This window comes from Meles meles, chromosome 9, assembly GCF_922984935.1.
Source record: "Meles meles chromosome 9, mMelMel3.1 paternal haplotype, whole genome shotgun sequence".
NCBI classification, from domain to species: Eukaryota; Metazoa; Chordata; class Mammalia; order Carnivora; family Mustelidae; genus Meles; species Meles meles.
Window position 1 is genome coordinate 29,430,655 of NC_060074.1, and position 14,066 is coordinate 29,444,720.

At 57.0% G+C, this 14,066-nt stretch overlaps 1 protein-coding gene across 1 annotated transcript in view; it reads right to left on the reverse strand.

Annotated features, from left to right (window-relative positions):
- Window positions 1-6,938: 6,938 nt before the first annotated feature.
- CFAP65 (cilia and flagella associated protein 65) overlaps window positions 6,939-14,066 on the reverse strand; it is a 34,630-nt gene continuing 27,502 nt past the window's right edge. The window contains 10 exon segments of the mRNA XM_046018200.1: window positions 6,939-7,072; window positions 7,185-7,322; window positions 8,004-8,480; window positions 9,019-9,150; window positions 9,442-9,641; window positions 9,869-9,913; window positions 11,801-11,908; window positions 12,104-12,217; window positions 12,421-12,564; window positions 13,824-13,982. Of these exon segments, the coding sequence (XP_045874156.1) occupies window positions 6,949-7,072; window positions 7,185-7,322; window positions 8,004-8,480; window positions 9,019-9,150; window positions 9,442-9,641; window positions 9,869-9,913; window positions 11,801-11,908; window positions 12,104-12,217; window positions 12,421-12,564; window positions 13,824-13,982 (1,641 nt within the window). The 3' untranslated portion in view covers window positions 6,939-6,948.

The window sequence follows — 14,066 nt, forward strand, 5'->3', positions numbered from 1 at the left end:
AGACCCTTCGTGTCTAGACCTTTCTACACACGAAAGGCTAGACCTTTCTCGCCCTAAATCCTGATCTTGGCTCTGCTCTAAGAAGCTGTGAGGTACTAGCCAGCCTCTTCCCTCCTGTATACCTCAGTTTCATCAGAAAAATGGTGTGTGGGGGCCCCCAACCCATGGGTTTTAGTTCTAGCTGTCTGTGGCCAGCTCTCTCAGAAATGGGCACACCCACTGAGGCCACCAGTAGCCAGTTGCCTAGCCCTCTCTCAGGGTCCCCACATCCCCCAGACCTTCCCCCTGGCTCTGGGTTTCCAAGTTGCAGAAAAAGGGAAGAAGGAGCCACTGAAGGAGAAGGGGCTGTCAGGCCAGCCCTGCCTCATGTGCTAGAATGGAACTCTGGGACCCTTGTCCCTTTTTTGTGCTATGGACCCCCTCCCAGCCTCCTTTCTCCATGAGGCTGATCCAGCGCCAGCCCCCCAGCTTGCCCCCACCCACTCCCCTCTTAGCCCCCCACCCCATCCCTGGCAGCTGGTCCTGTTTGTTTTCCTAGATCAGTTGCACTGAGAGCTTCCTGAAGGATGGGTGCACAGGTGGCTTTGTTTGCCAGCTCAGTGCTCACTCCCACCTCCTCCCCATCCACAGCCTCAGCCTTTGGGTGTGGAGGGGGAAGCTAAGAAAAGAAAAAAAAATAGTGTCCCCAGATCTAAACTTCCAAAAGACCTCAAGATCTCAAAGGGATCTCATCACCCTCAAAGAACTCCCCATTCCCCCCCCACCCCCCCCACCCCACCCCACCCAGTCCTTCATCTCATATGGGGACTTTTGCTCCCAAAGAGAAATCTTTAGGACGGTCCTCCCCACCATTCTACCAAAACACAAAACCCACAAGGTACCTTAAGATCCCACAGAGAAACCCTCAGACTCAGTCGTGTGTCCTCAGGACCTGAGACCCTCAGATCTCACTCAGAGCCCCATCCCATATGTGGACATACAGATCTGATAAAGAACCCCTCAACCTGATACTGGGTGCCCACCCAGGTCTCTATCCCATATAAAAGCTCCCCGAGAATCCCCAGAGACATCTCTCTCACATAAAGCCCCATCCCTGAACAGCCCTACTTCTCTGTACTGCTGGGCAGCTTAGAAGCACCCTGCGGCGGCCAGTGTCTTCTCCTCAAGCTGGCCTGCTCCGATCCCTTACTCCTCATTTCCCTGGGAAATCAGCCAGGGCTTTGGTGACTGAAGATGCAAATTCTGTGAAGGGCTCCCTCCTCCCCAGGTCCCCTCACCAGCCTCTCCTCTGCAGCCCTGCTCCTCCTCCCTCCCCCCACCCCCACCCAGGTCTGGAGCCCGGAAGAGGCAGACAAGCACCTTCCCTGGGGCTGTGAGGTCTGGTCTCCTGGGAGACAGAGATAACTGAGAGATCAGCTCAGTTCAGGCGGGGGTCCGACAGCTGGCCCAAAAGAGGGGGGTCCTGAGGGGCTGGAAGCCCCACCCACACACCCATTGTCCTTCCCTGCTAGAAACAGAGACCCTCTTCTCTGTCCTTCAGAGGGGATACGGGGCTGGCTACCATCCAGGGACATGAGAGGCAGCTTCCTCCCCCACCCCCTCCCCAGACTCAAAGCCATGGGGTGGGGGGTGGGGGCAGAGGGCTGCACAGGCGCATTCACACAGTTCCAGACACCCAGACACTCACACTAGGAGAGTGTGAGCACTCTCCTAGGATTCAACAGACCCCCAAAGTCACACTCATGTATGGGCAGACGCTTGTTCACTTACTTGTTCCTCAAACATTTAATAAAATGTGCCACATGCCCCTCTGTGCTGGGTGTTGGAGTCACACAGGAGTATGCCCTTGTCACATACACTCGCACCTATCCCGTTCCATGGTCACCAGTGTCCAAGAGAAGGAGAGAAGGCTGTTCAGTCACCTGCCCAGGATCAGACACACACTGGAGGCTTAAAAGTGCACTGGAGTCTTGCACTGCTGCCTGGGTTCGAATCCAAGCTCCACTGCTTATCGTTGGCACTCTCCTCCTCAGTTTTTCCTTCTGTAAAATGGGAACCATAGTCTTAAAAGCTGTTGTGAAGACTTAAAAGCACGTTGAAACAGAACGGGCCTGCGCTACTTACCCAATAAATGTTATCTATTATTGCCCTTGTAGTTGTGATTATGATTGGCTTTGCTGTTTGGCCCCCTGCTCCCCACACCCCCAGGCCTAGCAGGGAGGGAGGCTGGAGTCAGGGCAGCAAGCACAGCTCTGGGATCTGCAGGCCCCTTCCCACATTGGCCTTGTGGAAGCACTCAGGATGGGGAGACTTCTTGCCTCCCAGCATTCAAGTAACTCTTCTCCTGATCTCAGTTTGGGAGGGTTGGGAAGGTGGAAGCGGGGTATCTCAATTTCTTTTCCTCTGCCCTCTGGAAAAAGCACTTGGGAGTAGAACTGGAGACCTGCCTCCTGGTTCTGGGGTTTTTCTGGCTCCGTATGTGCCCTTGGGCCAGTCACTCCCTCTCTTGAAGCCCCAATTTTGTACTAACTGCGTATCTTGGTGGTGGGGGGCTCTTAACCCTGACAGCTCTGATCCTGTGATGCCTCAGGAAGGCTCGCTCTCTCCCCTCACCAACCAGACTCTGCACACACACACCCTCCCACCACCACCTAGTCAGAGTGAGGGGGCGAGTTGCCAAGGTCGCCATGGGGACTAATCTCTAAGAAGGTCAGCTGGGCTCCGGACCTGCCTTGGCCGGATGGGGATTAGCACCTGGTTATGAGCAGCCCCCACCCCCCCACTGGTGCCTCCACTCCCAGGTCCCCTGACTCTCACCTAGACCCTGGGCCGAGATTCCAAGGCTGGACCAAAACCAGTAGGTGGGTAGGGGGTTAGGGCAGCTGCAGAAGCTGTCTCTACAGCTGTGGTCAAGAAAGCAAAGGGCAGAGATGGGGTCCGACCCATGCCCCTCACTGCTCAGTGTCCAGCAGGGTCTGAGCCTAGCCCCTCTTCATCTTTTGCCCTTTAATGAGGAGTGATGGGTCTTCCAAGGGAGGGGAATATCAGCCCTACCCCCAGCTCTGGCTGTAGAAGCCACCTCTCTCTCTCCTCTCTTGGGGGTAATTTCACCCAGTGTGGGGATGGAGGCTGTTTTCTCTTGGTGGACCGCCACCTCTGCACACATCAAGCCTTCCACCTCCGATTACCCTGACCTTTGACCTGGCATCTTACCATCTCTCAGAATTGTACATCCCTGGTTATGCCCCGTTGCCTCCGTTCTTCTAAGGTTTCTCTCTGCCCTCTTCCTACCTCTGACTTTCAAGGGGGACGAGGGGGAGGGGGGAGGGCTGCAGCTGCTCCCAATCCTGAACTCTCTCCTGGGTCTCCCATCCTTCTGGGCTGCATCCTCTGTCTGTCCTTCTGCCCTGCTTGTGTTTTCCACTCTTCACTCCTCCCCATTTCTCCTCTGCCCTCCCAGTCCCGAGGCTGTCCACGCTCCAACTGCTTAGTCCCTTTTTCCGCTTCCTCCACTACCTGTCCCCTCCCCCGCCTGGGGTGCTGACAGGGATGACAGGAAGCAGGCTCTGGCTGGGAGCAGGAAGGGGGAGGGGTAAGGGGGCCGCTCGAACACCAGCTGCTGAGCAACCCCCCCTCCCCAAGCCCCGCACCTGCAGGCCAGCCCGGCGCCTGGAGTCTCCGCCCCTGGCATAGCTGGGAGGAGGGACTTGGGTGGGAGGCCTGATCGCTGGCCTCGGTCAGGAAATGCGGGTCTTGGGGATAGGGGTTGGAGGTCTGGGGAAATTAAGTCCTGGGGGGAGGGGAAAGGCAGTGGCTTTCAGTCACAAGGGCAGACCCAACCCTTGGTGGTCTCATTCTTCCCAAACCCGCCCCCCACCATGACTATGTGGAAGAGGGTCATTTCATGGGGGAGATCTCTTCACTGTGCACCCCAAGATCTGAAATCCCAGCCAGAGATGGAGAGCTCCAGCCCCCTTCCAGGATTAGGGAGAAAAGAGGAAGCCCTCACAGACACAGGGAGGATGTGTGTGGGGGGGGGGGCAGGCTTGGCCCCTGACAGGCAAATCATTCAGTGCCAGAGGAAAGGAGCAGAGGGCTAGGACCAGGACAGAAGCCTGGTCAGGGAGGGCAGGAAGGGGGCTGCACACACCCCAGCCTGTGGAACCATCAATGCCTACCTCCTCAGGGCTGCTGAGATCTGCCCCCTCCCAGAACTGCCTGGAATCTGTCAGAGCCATCTCATCCCCTCCCCCTCCCTTTCTCCGCAGCGAGGACTCAGCAGATCCCTTGCAGCCTGCGGGTAGTAGGGTGGGGATGATGGGGGAGAAGGGAGAGGTAGAAGGGACAAGCCAGTACCTCCAGGAACATCCAAGATGGAGCTGGAAGGGACCAGTGACTCCCAACCCGACCCTCATTCTCTCTCTCTCTCTGGGGGAGGGGGGTGACCCCTGCCTGGGTGTATAGTGGTAGAGTCCCTACCCCATGATGCTTCCTCACCTTAAGGGGAAACTGTAGCTTCTCACTGCTGAGGCTTTCCTCCACTTGCCAACTACAACTAGCTCCTCTCTCTGGGGCTAGCTAGACCAGTATCACCATCCATTCTGGGGAGAAGGAATGGAGGACACCAGAGTCAAAGGACAGAGACTCAGCTAAGGGCTCAGACTGGCCTCAGGCTGCATAGGGAACCCTCAGTGCTAGACTCTGGAGGCAGAAGGCCAGGGTCTAGGGCAGTCTCCACCCCCTCCCCCATGTCAGATCTTAGCCTTTGCAATCCCTGCACAAGGAGGCCGATCTGTCTCATGTTTGGGTTCTCCTGCCTAAGAAGACGGCCCTTCCCAGCTACTTTTACCCCATCTGTAGCTGCGTGAAACAGGCGGGCTTGGGATTATGGAGTCTGGGAAAGGGGTGTGTGTGTGTGTGTGTGTGTGTGTGTGCTGTGCTCCCTGGGGACCCCATCTGGCAAGGGCTACTGGACCCTGAGTGTGTCCTTTTCAATCAGTCTGTCTGTCTGTCTGTCTCCCACACGGGAAGACTGAGGGGCCAGGGAGATGGCAGGGAGTGAACCCTTGGGATGTCAGCCCCAAACAGATCTGGAGAAGCACACTTGCTCTTCACCAGGCCATAGCTCCCCCAACCCAGATTTCCCACAACTCACAGCTACCGCTCCAACCCCTTGAGTGCCTCCAGCTTCCCAGGTCGGGTGGTTCAGAATTATTGCCAGAAGCCAGAAATCAGGATTTGGGGGCTGGCGACGCCCTCGCAGTGGGCCAGACCAATGGCTCTCATGGAGCAAAGAGGAAAACTGCGGGAGAGGCTGGGAAATGACTTGCCCAAGGCCATAGAAGTCGCTGGGACAGAACGGGACTAGAAGCTGGGTTTCCACCTCCGGAAGGGCTCCTGTTCCTGCCACAGTCCCTTATGCCACCCGGTGGAGCCTGCTCGGCTGGCCCAAATGACCCGGAATCAAGCCGGGCAGCCCTTGAGTTTCGGGCAGGACAAGGCAAGGCGGGCGGGGCCGGATGGGAGCCGGATCTCCCCCTGGGAGCGGCGCGCGGCCTCTCCGACCCGTATGGCGGCGGCGGCGGCGGCAGGTGCCTGCGTGGCGGTCGGGCCCGGCCCCCCGGCGGGTGCTGAGAGGCCACCCCTGCCTCACGCGAGCCGAACGAACAAAACGCTCAGGTCCGGTTTGTGCGAGGGGCTCGTCGCGGGGCGGGAGCGGAAGGCCGGGGGCCTGGCTGAGGCCCTGGGCGATCTCCAGGTCCTGGTCTTCTGCGAGCGCAGTGCCACACCGCGCGCCGCTGGCCGCCGCCCTCACCTGCGCGCGTCTGCGGCTGACACGTAGCCGGCCGAGGCGGCCACCGCAGGTGCGCACCTGGTCAGCCCCTCCCTTCCTCCCTTCCTGGCCACCCTTCACCTGGCCGGGCCCTGCTTGGCTTGGTCCCCAGCCCACTCCCCGGAGCTTGTGCGGGAGCCTGGGCTCCGCGCGCTCTTATACGGCCTGTTCAGTCCCCGCCCCTACACACACGCGCGCGCACACACACACACGTACACACGCTCACACCTGTCCGGGCGCCCATTTGCTTGGAGCAAATATTGACTCAGAGGAGGCGGAGCGCCCCCTCCCCCTCCCCGCCCCCGCCTGGGCTCTGGGGCCGGAGCTCTTCCGAGGCCTTGGCTGCGGGGGTGGAAGGGGGGTTGTCGGGGACCTGGGCGCCTCTGGAACAACACCAGATGTCACTTTTCCACCCACCTGCCTGGAAGAGGGGGGGAGGAGCTGAGGACAGAGGCCGCCTGGGGGAGATTAGGGGGAGCGGGAGGTGGGTATCCTAGGGAGGGTGGGACATCACCTGGGCTGGGGATTCAGATTCGCGATGGGAGTCGCTTAGTAGGGCCTGTGGGCCGCTGTCTAGCTGTGACCTCAACCCGTGTCCCAGAGTGTAGCTCTTAGCCCTCCGCGATGTGCCTTGGTTTCCCTTCCTTCTCAGCCTCTTAGCTCAGTCCCCGGAGCCAGACAGATGCCGAGAAAAGGCCTGAGATGGAGGGGCCGAGCCCGGGAGCAGAAGCAACGGGGAAAGGGGAGGGGTGGTCGCCCTGTAGCCACCTGCTGCGCGGATACCGCCTGGCGCTCAGTTTCTGTCGGCCAGGCAATGCCGCAGCAAAGGCTAGTTAGGCCCGCCCGAAGCGCCCTCCACTGGCCAAACCGGGTCCAGCGCCAGGCAGCGAGCGGCCAGAACTCTGGCCCAGCTACGTCGCGGAGTGGAGAGAAGCAACCTCCCAACCCCCACGTCTGCAACGGGTCGCCGCAGTCCACCTCAGCCGCTCCAACCATCTGTCCCTTCCAGAGCGCGCTCGAGAATTCCTTCTGCGTCGGGGAAATAAAGCGAAGGCAGATACAGAAGGCTAGATGCTTTAGTGGTCGGGCAGTGGAGAGGAGGGCACTGAGGGCCGCTAGTCGGCGGGGCTGGGGTGTGGCATCCTCAAAAAGTCGGTAGGGGGCGGCACCACCAGGCGGGACACCTCGGCCTGCTGCAGCCCAAGGGGCGCCGTCGAAAGCAAGTCGGGAGTCTCAATCCTGGAAGACAGAAAGCCCCAGAGGGAGGTTGCAGAAAGCCTTCGGCCGGGCCTACCCGCCCCTGCCGCCCCTCGTGCCCCTCGCGCCCCTCCGGCGCAGTCGGCGCCCCCACCTGGAAAGGGTGAGCGGCGGCAGGGCGATGACGCGCGGCCGCGAGGTGAGCACTACCTCCCCGCGGCTCGCCTCCACCAGGATGTTCTGGATCATGTTCTCCAGCAGCGCCTCCTGCAGGTTGGCGAATGCTGGGAGCCTGCGGGGCGGGAACGGGGGCAGGACGCGGGTGTCAGTACCGCCATCGACGGCGCTCGTGCTCTCCGCGGGCGTCTTCCGTGCTGTGCGCTGTGTACCCTGGGCTCAGTCTATGTGGATTCTCGTCCCACTCCCCGCCCGCCCAGCCCTATGAGGCATCCTTGTTCCAACTTTACAGACGCTCTAACTGTGGCTTAAAGGGACCACGTGGCCAAACATCCTGCCGCTGGAACAAGTGGTGGGCTGGGAACCCAGGCAATTGTCGGTCCCATCTCAGAGCCAAGTCTGGGGAGAGGCATCAAGCTGTGAGAGGGTGCCCAAGGGTAGGGCCTAAGGGATCCCAAAGCAGACAGGAAGGGCCACAGAGCAGCCCCAGGCAAAGGCCCTCCAGGAAGAGCTGGCACTTCTCTCCTGGCTCTAGAAAACCATTCAGCTACGCCCTGGAAATGGTGTGCTAGAAAATGGTTTATTAGCCGGGTCTGGGAGGGAAAAACTAAAACCCAGATCGGCATTCTGTAAATACCTCGCTGAAGGCCTTAAGGTACCAGCAGGATGTCACTGAACGCTGAGCTGGGAAGAGCCTTGCACCCAGACAGAGGCTGGCTCCCAGTGCACCGTGGCTTCCTGGGATCCTTCTGCACACACCTGCCTTGCGAACCCTCAGCCAGGTCTGGCTGCTCACCGGCTGATGGTCTCCTTCTCATCCTGCTCTTGTTCCTCCTTCACCATGACCTTCAGCTGCTGCTGCCACCGCCATTTCAGGGACTCCTGGGGTGTGGGCTGCAGTGTGGGCTCAGTCTCCGTCCAGGACAACTTCTCTTCCTTCGCCCCCTCCTCCAGCTCCCCCTTGCCTGTCTCCTCCTCCTCTATCTCCTCTTCTTCCTCCTCTTCCTCTTCCAGCTCTTCCTCTTCCTCTCCACTCTTCTCCTCCTCTTCTCCCACTTTCTTGTCCCGCCTCAGTTTGTCCTCCTCGGACTCCTTGTCTCTGCTGGCCTCCCAGCTGCTAGAGGATGGAGACAGGACAGGTGCTAACTGCAGGGTGTTGCTCTGGGCCGTGATCTTGGCTGACTGCTCATTCCAGAACTGGCAGAAGTAAGGCATCTTCTCCACCAGGCTTTGGTCCACGGCTTCATGGAATATCTTGTCTTCTAGCAGACCCCTGTGTGGAAGGGAGGAGGAGGAGGAGGTCCTCACTGAGATGGCTTGCAAGGGGGACTTTACACCCCCTGTGGGGCTCTGGCTTCAGAGCCAAGCCTCAAGGGACAGTTCCTGACTTCTGTGTCTACAAATGGGTGATTGATGGGGGAGGCCAGCCCTTAGTCAGTTGCCCCGCCCACCCCTCCTTTGGAGGAAGGCATCTCTGGGCTCCGTGGGTTCTTAGAGGCAGAGCCAGGTCAGAGTTATGCAGATAAGGGACAGGAACCCCAGGGAGACAGTGAACTGGCTCAGACCTTATCTACTAGCCCTGGACAGGACAGGACAGAACTCAGGATCCAGCCCTAAGGATCCTTCTAGCAAGCTCCATTAGAGCTGCCCCATCCTGCAGGGCCTGGGGCCACCAGTAGAGGGATCTTGTGAGGAAGTTCTATTTTTCAGGAAAGGAAGATCTGGGACTTCAGGGGCCATGGGTGGACACAGAGCTGGCTGGCCGAGCTGGTGAGATGATGGGGATGGTGAGGGTCTGGGGGGGGGGTCACCTGATGATGGTGGTGAGACAGTCAATCAGGAGTTGCTTCTCCTGCTTGGAGATGGGGGCCCAGTTGTCTGGGGATTCTTCCTCAGAAGACTCCAAATTTTCCTCCTTGTGGTATTTCCTCTTTGGCAGCTCCCTGGAGCGGGCCATGACATTCTGAATGGCCTGTGCAAGCCACCACGCTGGGGGGGGGGGTCACGAGCAGTGGCGGTGGTCATGCAGTCAGGAGAACATAGATGAGCTTGGACAGCGCCCCCCCGCCTTGGCCCAAATATCATGCTACGGCATGTGGGGACCAAAGCCCAAACCCCAGGGTCAGCACAGGACCTAGACAAGCTCCAAGTTGGAAAGGGAAGGAAGGAGGGAGGGCAGGTAGCCTAGGTGGGTTCCCAGGTGGCAGAAACCCCCTCCCTGACTGAGGATTCACCGGTGCAGGAAGTGCTGGGAAAAGTCGGAGAAGTTGGCCAGGAAGTAGTCGGTGGCATGAGCACGGGCCGTGAGGCCCAAGCACAGCATGCCTGGCAAGGGCGGCTGGGGACGGGGCCAGAATATCTTCTTCTTTGGGATCTTAAGTTTCCAGCTGACAGGCCGGTTGAGAGGCTGCTGATTCTTGATGGGGGGCAGTGTCTTTGGAAAGGGAGAGATGTGGATGACAGGGATTTGGGGATGTCACTCCCTAACCGATGGGTCTGTAGCCCCCCAACCAGGCCTTTGGAGCCAAATCGAAGTGTGACCCCACCCATTGGCACTTCCATCCCTCCCTTCCAGGAGGCTGGGCCAGCAGTTGGGGGTATCTCTGGGAGCAAGCAAGGACTGATCAATTTATCCCAACGAGATGGGGCATATGAGCTCACCTTGTACTTCCTCTTAGGGACACAGGCTCTACAATATTCTCTTCTCTATGGAAGCAAAGAGACCCGTTCTTAGGATATAAGAAGACTGGAGGGACTCCCCTCTTCTTACCCTTTCTGCCAAACCACGAGGTGGGGGGCGGGGAGGTGCCAGCAGCCAATGCCAGGACATGCTGCCCTCCTGATCTCCCCCACTTCCCAGCCACACCCCTTCCAGAACCTTCCTTAGGGAAGTGCTGCCTGCCGACAAGGAAAATCAGATCACCCAGCTGAAGGAAAGAAAAGGAGATGCCAGCAAATATACGCAGACTGTACCAAGGTTGCTTGTCCTCGTGCCTCGGAACTTTGCAGTTCAGTGCGATAAGGAAATTCTCTCCTTTATTAAGATTTAATTCAGAAATCCCTTCTCCCACACCCTCCAGACAGGAGGTTGTGCACTCATAATTGGGCCAGAGCTTCAGAGGGGAGCAGAGCCTCCCTGGGGGCTGAGTGTGGTGAGGGCAGAGGTGAGCAAGGTGCAAGAATAGCAGCCCAGGGGCGCCTGGGTGGCTCAGTGGGTTAAAGCCTCTGCCTTCAGCTCAGGTCATGATCTCAGGGTCCTGGGATCAAGTCCTGCATCAGGCTCTCTGCTCAGCAGGGAGCCTGCTTCCTCCTCTCTCTCTGCCTGACTCTCTGCTACTTGTGATCTCTGTCAAATGAATAAATAAAATCTTAAAAAAAAAAAAAAAAAAAAAGAATAGCAGCCCAGGGAGGCTGGGAAGCCGGGGGAGGAACCAAGAGGGCTGTGAGATCTCACCTTTACTCTCCGGCTCCCCTACAGATAGGAATAGCCTGCTTAGTGCGTGCTTACTGGGTGCCAGGCACTGTTGTAGGCACTTCACAGGCTTTAACTCATTTGATCCTCACAACAGTGCTGTGAAGTGGACACTATTTTACTTGCATTCAAAATATTTTTTAAACTTTTATTTTTAACCTTCTTAATATGGAAAATTTCAAATGCATTGGAAAGTAGAGAGAATGTACCAAGAGTCCACCCAGCTTCAACAATCAGCAGGTCACAACCAGTCTTGTCTCATCTGTGTGCCATTTCTGGATTTTTAAGATTTGTTTATTTAGGGCCACCTGGGTAGCTCAGTGGGTTAAAGCCTCTACCTTTGGCTCAGGTCATGATCCCAGGGTCCTGGGATCGAGCCCCGTGTCGGGCTCTCTGCTCAGTGGGGGGCCTGCCTCCAGCGCGGGGGGGTCCCCCTCCACCGTCTGCCTCTCTGCCTACTTGTGATCTCTGTGTGTCAAATAAATAAATTTAAAAAAAGATTTGTTTATTTATTTGAGAGAGCACCTGCGCATGCACGAGTGAGTGGGGGGAGGGTCAGAGGCAGAGGGAGAGAATCTCAGTCCCACTCCCTGCTGAGGGCAGAGCCTGAGATCATGACCTGAGCAGAAATCAAGAATCGGACGCTTCCCTGACTGCACCATCAGGCACTCCTGGATTATTTTGAACGCAATCCCAGATGTCATATTACTCCTGTTTTATAGTTAAGGGAACTGAGACAATAAGTGACTTGACCAAGATCTCAGAACTAGAAATCTTCAAAGCCAAGAATTGAAACTGGGCAACTTGTCTCCAGAGCCTGCCCCTGAAACCCCTGTCCCACACCGTCTTCTATCAGAAGGTGAGTTGTCTTGCTTCCTTTGGCTCCCCGGTGCCCAGCACTTAGCAGGCACCCATTAAACACTGGCTACATGAGGCTGGGAATGGTCAGCCAGTCTTCTGTGTACAGAAGAGAGTCTCTTGGGGAGATGCTTGGTCTAATGGAAGCCAACTGATCTAGGACAGGCTGGCCAGTTTTGCATGTAGGACCACCCCACACCCCCATCTCTCCCCTCTCTGGTGAGGCCAATCAGAAAGATCTGTGATGTTCAAGGCCCACTCACCTTCCCTTTCCTATCTGTGATGGTGAACTCCACTTCCTGCCGTATTTCCTCATCCTTCCACTCCTGTAGTTCCTTATGGTATTGATTTAGGAGTTTCTGTCGGTATACCTGTAGACCAGGACAAGGAGGGAGAAGGCCAAGGTCCAGAGGACCTGTGTGCTGTGGACCCCTCACTCTTTTAGGGGCTGGCCCCTGCCTTTCAGTAAAGGTCTGGGGATCTCATAGACCACCCCCACCCCCAACGCCACATCCCAGTACTGGGAGCTATGCTCCATCCCGGCGTCTTTCTGATGCTGGTCCTACCTTGCATACCAGGTCCATGCTGTAGAAGCTGGCATGCACTGAGGCCTTCAGGGTCACCACAAAGGGAACCGTCTCTTCAGGAGCCACCTTTCCTGTCATGGGACTCACAGACACCTGTTTGTTTGGGGGGAGGGGTCTCTGGAGCTTCACAGGGATGGGATAGAGTGGGATGAAATGGGGTGCGTAGGATGGGGTGGGGTGGGGTGGGGTGGGGTTAGATGGGGTGAACTAGGACAATAGGGATAGGATGGGGTGGAATAAGGTGAGCCTGGAGTCCTGCCAGAGGTTCTGATTCTCTGGAAATATGTGGCTCTCACCTCCCCAAACTCCAGAGGCTTCAGCTGCCACTCAAAGACAATTGCGTCACTCTTGGAGATGTTGTTGAGGAACAGCAGGCGGCTGCACTTGCTCTGCACAGGTATGTTTCCCAGGGAGATATGGGACTGGGACAGGAAGACATTCTGTTTGTGGAGACAACACAACGGCCACTTTGGGAGGTGAAGTTACCGAGTGCCTTCGGCAGGCATCAGGGTAGGCAGTTCGCAGGCATTTGATCCTCAGCATGCCCCCGTGATACATGTATTGTTGTCATCCCCACTTTACAGATGTGCTGCTAAGGTTTAGAGAGCATAAAGAATTTGTCCAAAGGTCTCTTATAGGCACAGTGGGGATAAACCCAGACAGTCTCACCCTAAAGCTTATGCTTTTGACCATTAAAATAGGCTTGGGAGGGCTGAGAAATCAGAATTTGCTTAGAGAAGACAGAACTAAAGCCAAGATAATTTGAATCCCTGAAGAATGCTTGTAGATTAACGGCGGTGGTGGGGGGGGAATCAGCAGATGGCATTGTCAATGGGAACAGAACAGTAGGAGGTCGGAAAAGACTGAGGTCACATGGGAGGGGCACTTTCTCTCTGTCCAGACTCTGAATGTCTCCAGGGCTGGGACTTTGTCTGGCTCTTCTTTGTGTCCTCAGAGCCTCCAAAGTGCTCATCATGCAGTTAGAGTCCAGAGAGGGTAGGAGTGGAAGGCTGGACAGGCCAATGTTTAGGTGTATAGCAACTGTGTGGCTGTACGGAAGGATGGATGGAGAAGTGGGCGAGCAGATGGTTGGATGGATGAGTAAATGAGCATGTGGGGGGCGCCTGGGTGGCTCAGTGGGTTAAGCCGCTGCCTTCGGCTCAGGTCATGATCTCAGGGTCCTGGGATCGAGTTCCGCATCGGGCTCTCTGCTCGGCAGGGAGCCTGCTTTCCTTCCTCTCTCTCTGCCTGCCTCTCTGCCTACTTGTGATCTCTCTGTCAAATAAATAAATAAAATCTTAAAAAAAAATGAGCATGTGGGCCTGTGGGAGGAGATGGACGGATGGGTGGATGAATGAATGAGTCAGATGTCCCAACAGTGGAGTGTGTTTGAACTAAAGATGGGGTTATTGGCCCTAGATATTTTATGGCAAAATCCATCTACCTTCTATCCCTTCCAAAATCCCCATCCCAATGCCCAGAGTGACTTGAGCAGGAACACCTGTGGGCACTAGGGGGCAGGGTAAGCCTCTCATGGAGCCAGTCCTGCCCGCTCGATGAGGGCCGGTTCCAGGCTTTACTTCTGTTATCTCTCCTTTATCACCTCTATCGCATTTCCTTCCCAACTTCCCTCTGCCCTGGCCACCAGGGGCCCTCAGGCTCCTCCTAGGCCTCAGAACTTCCACCTCCCTACCCCTACCTGTCCAGGAACCATCAGCCTGGAATGTATAGCGTGGTCGTCCCAAGAGGAGATGTTGTGGAATGGGGCTGTGTCGCCCATGACCTGGGGGTCATAGCCCACTCCCTGGAAGTGGATGATGGCTGAGTTCCATCCCAGGATGTGTATGGGTACATCTACCTAGGAAGTTAGGAGGGTGGGGAAGGGACTGGTCAGAGCAAGGCTTGCTGAGGAGGCCAATACCTACCTCCGCCCTTACTCAGC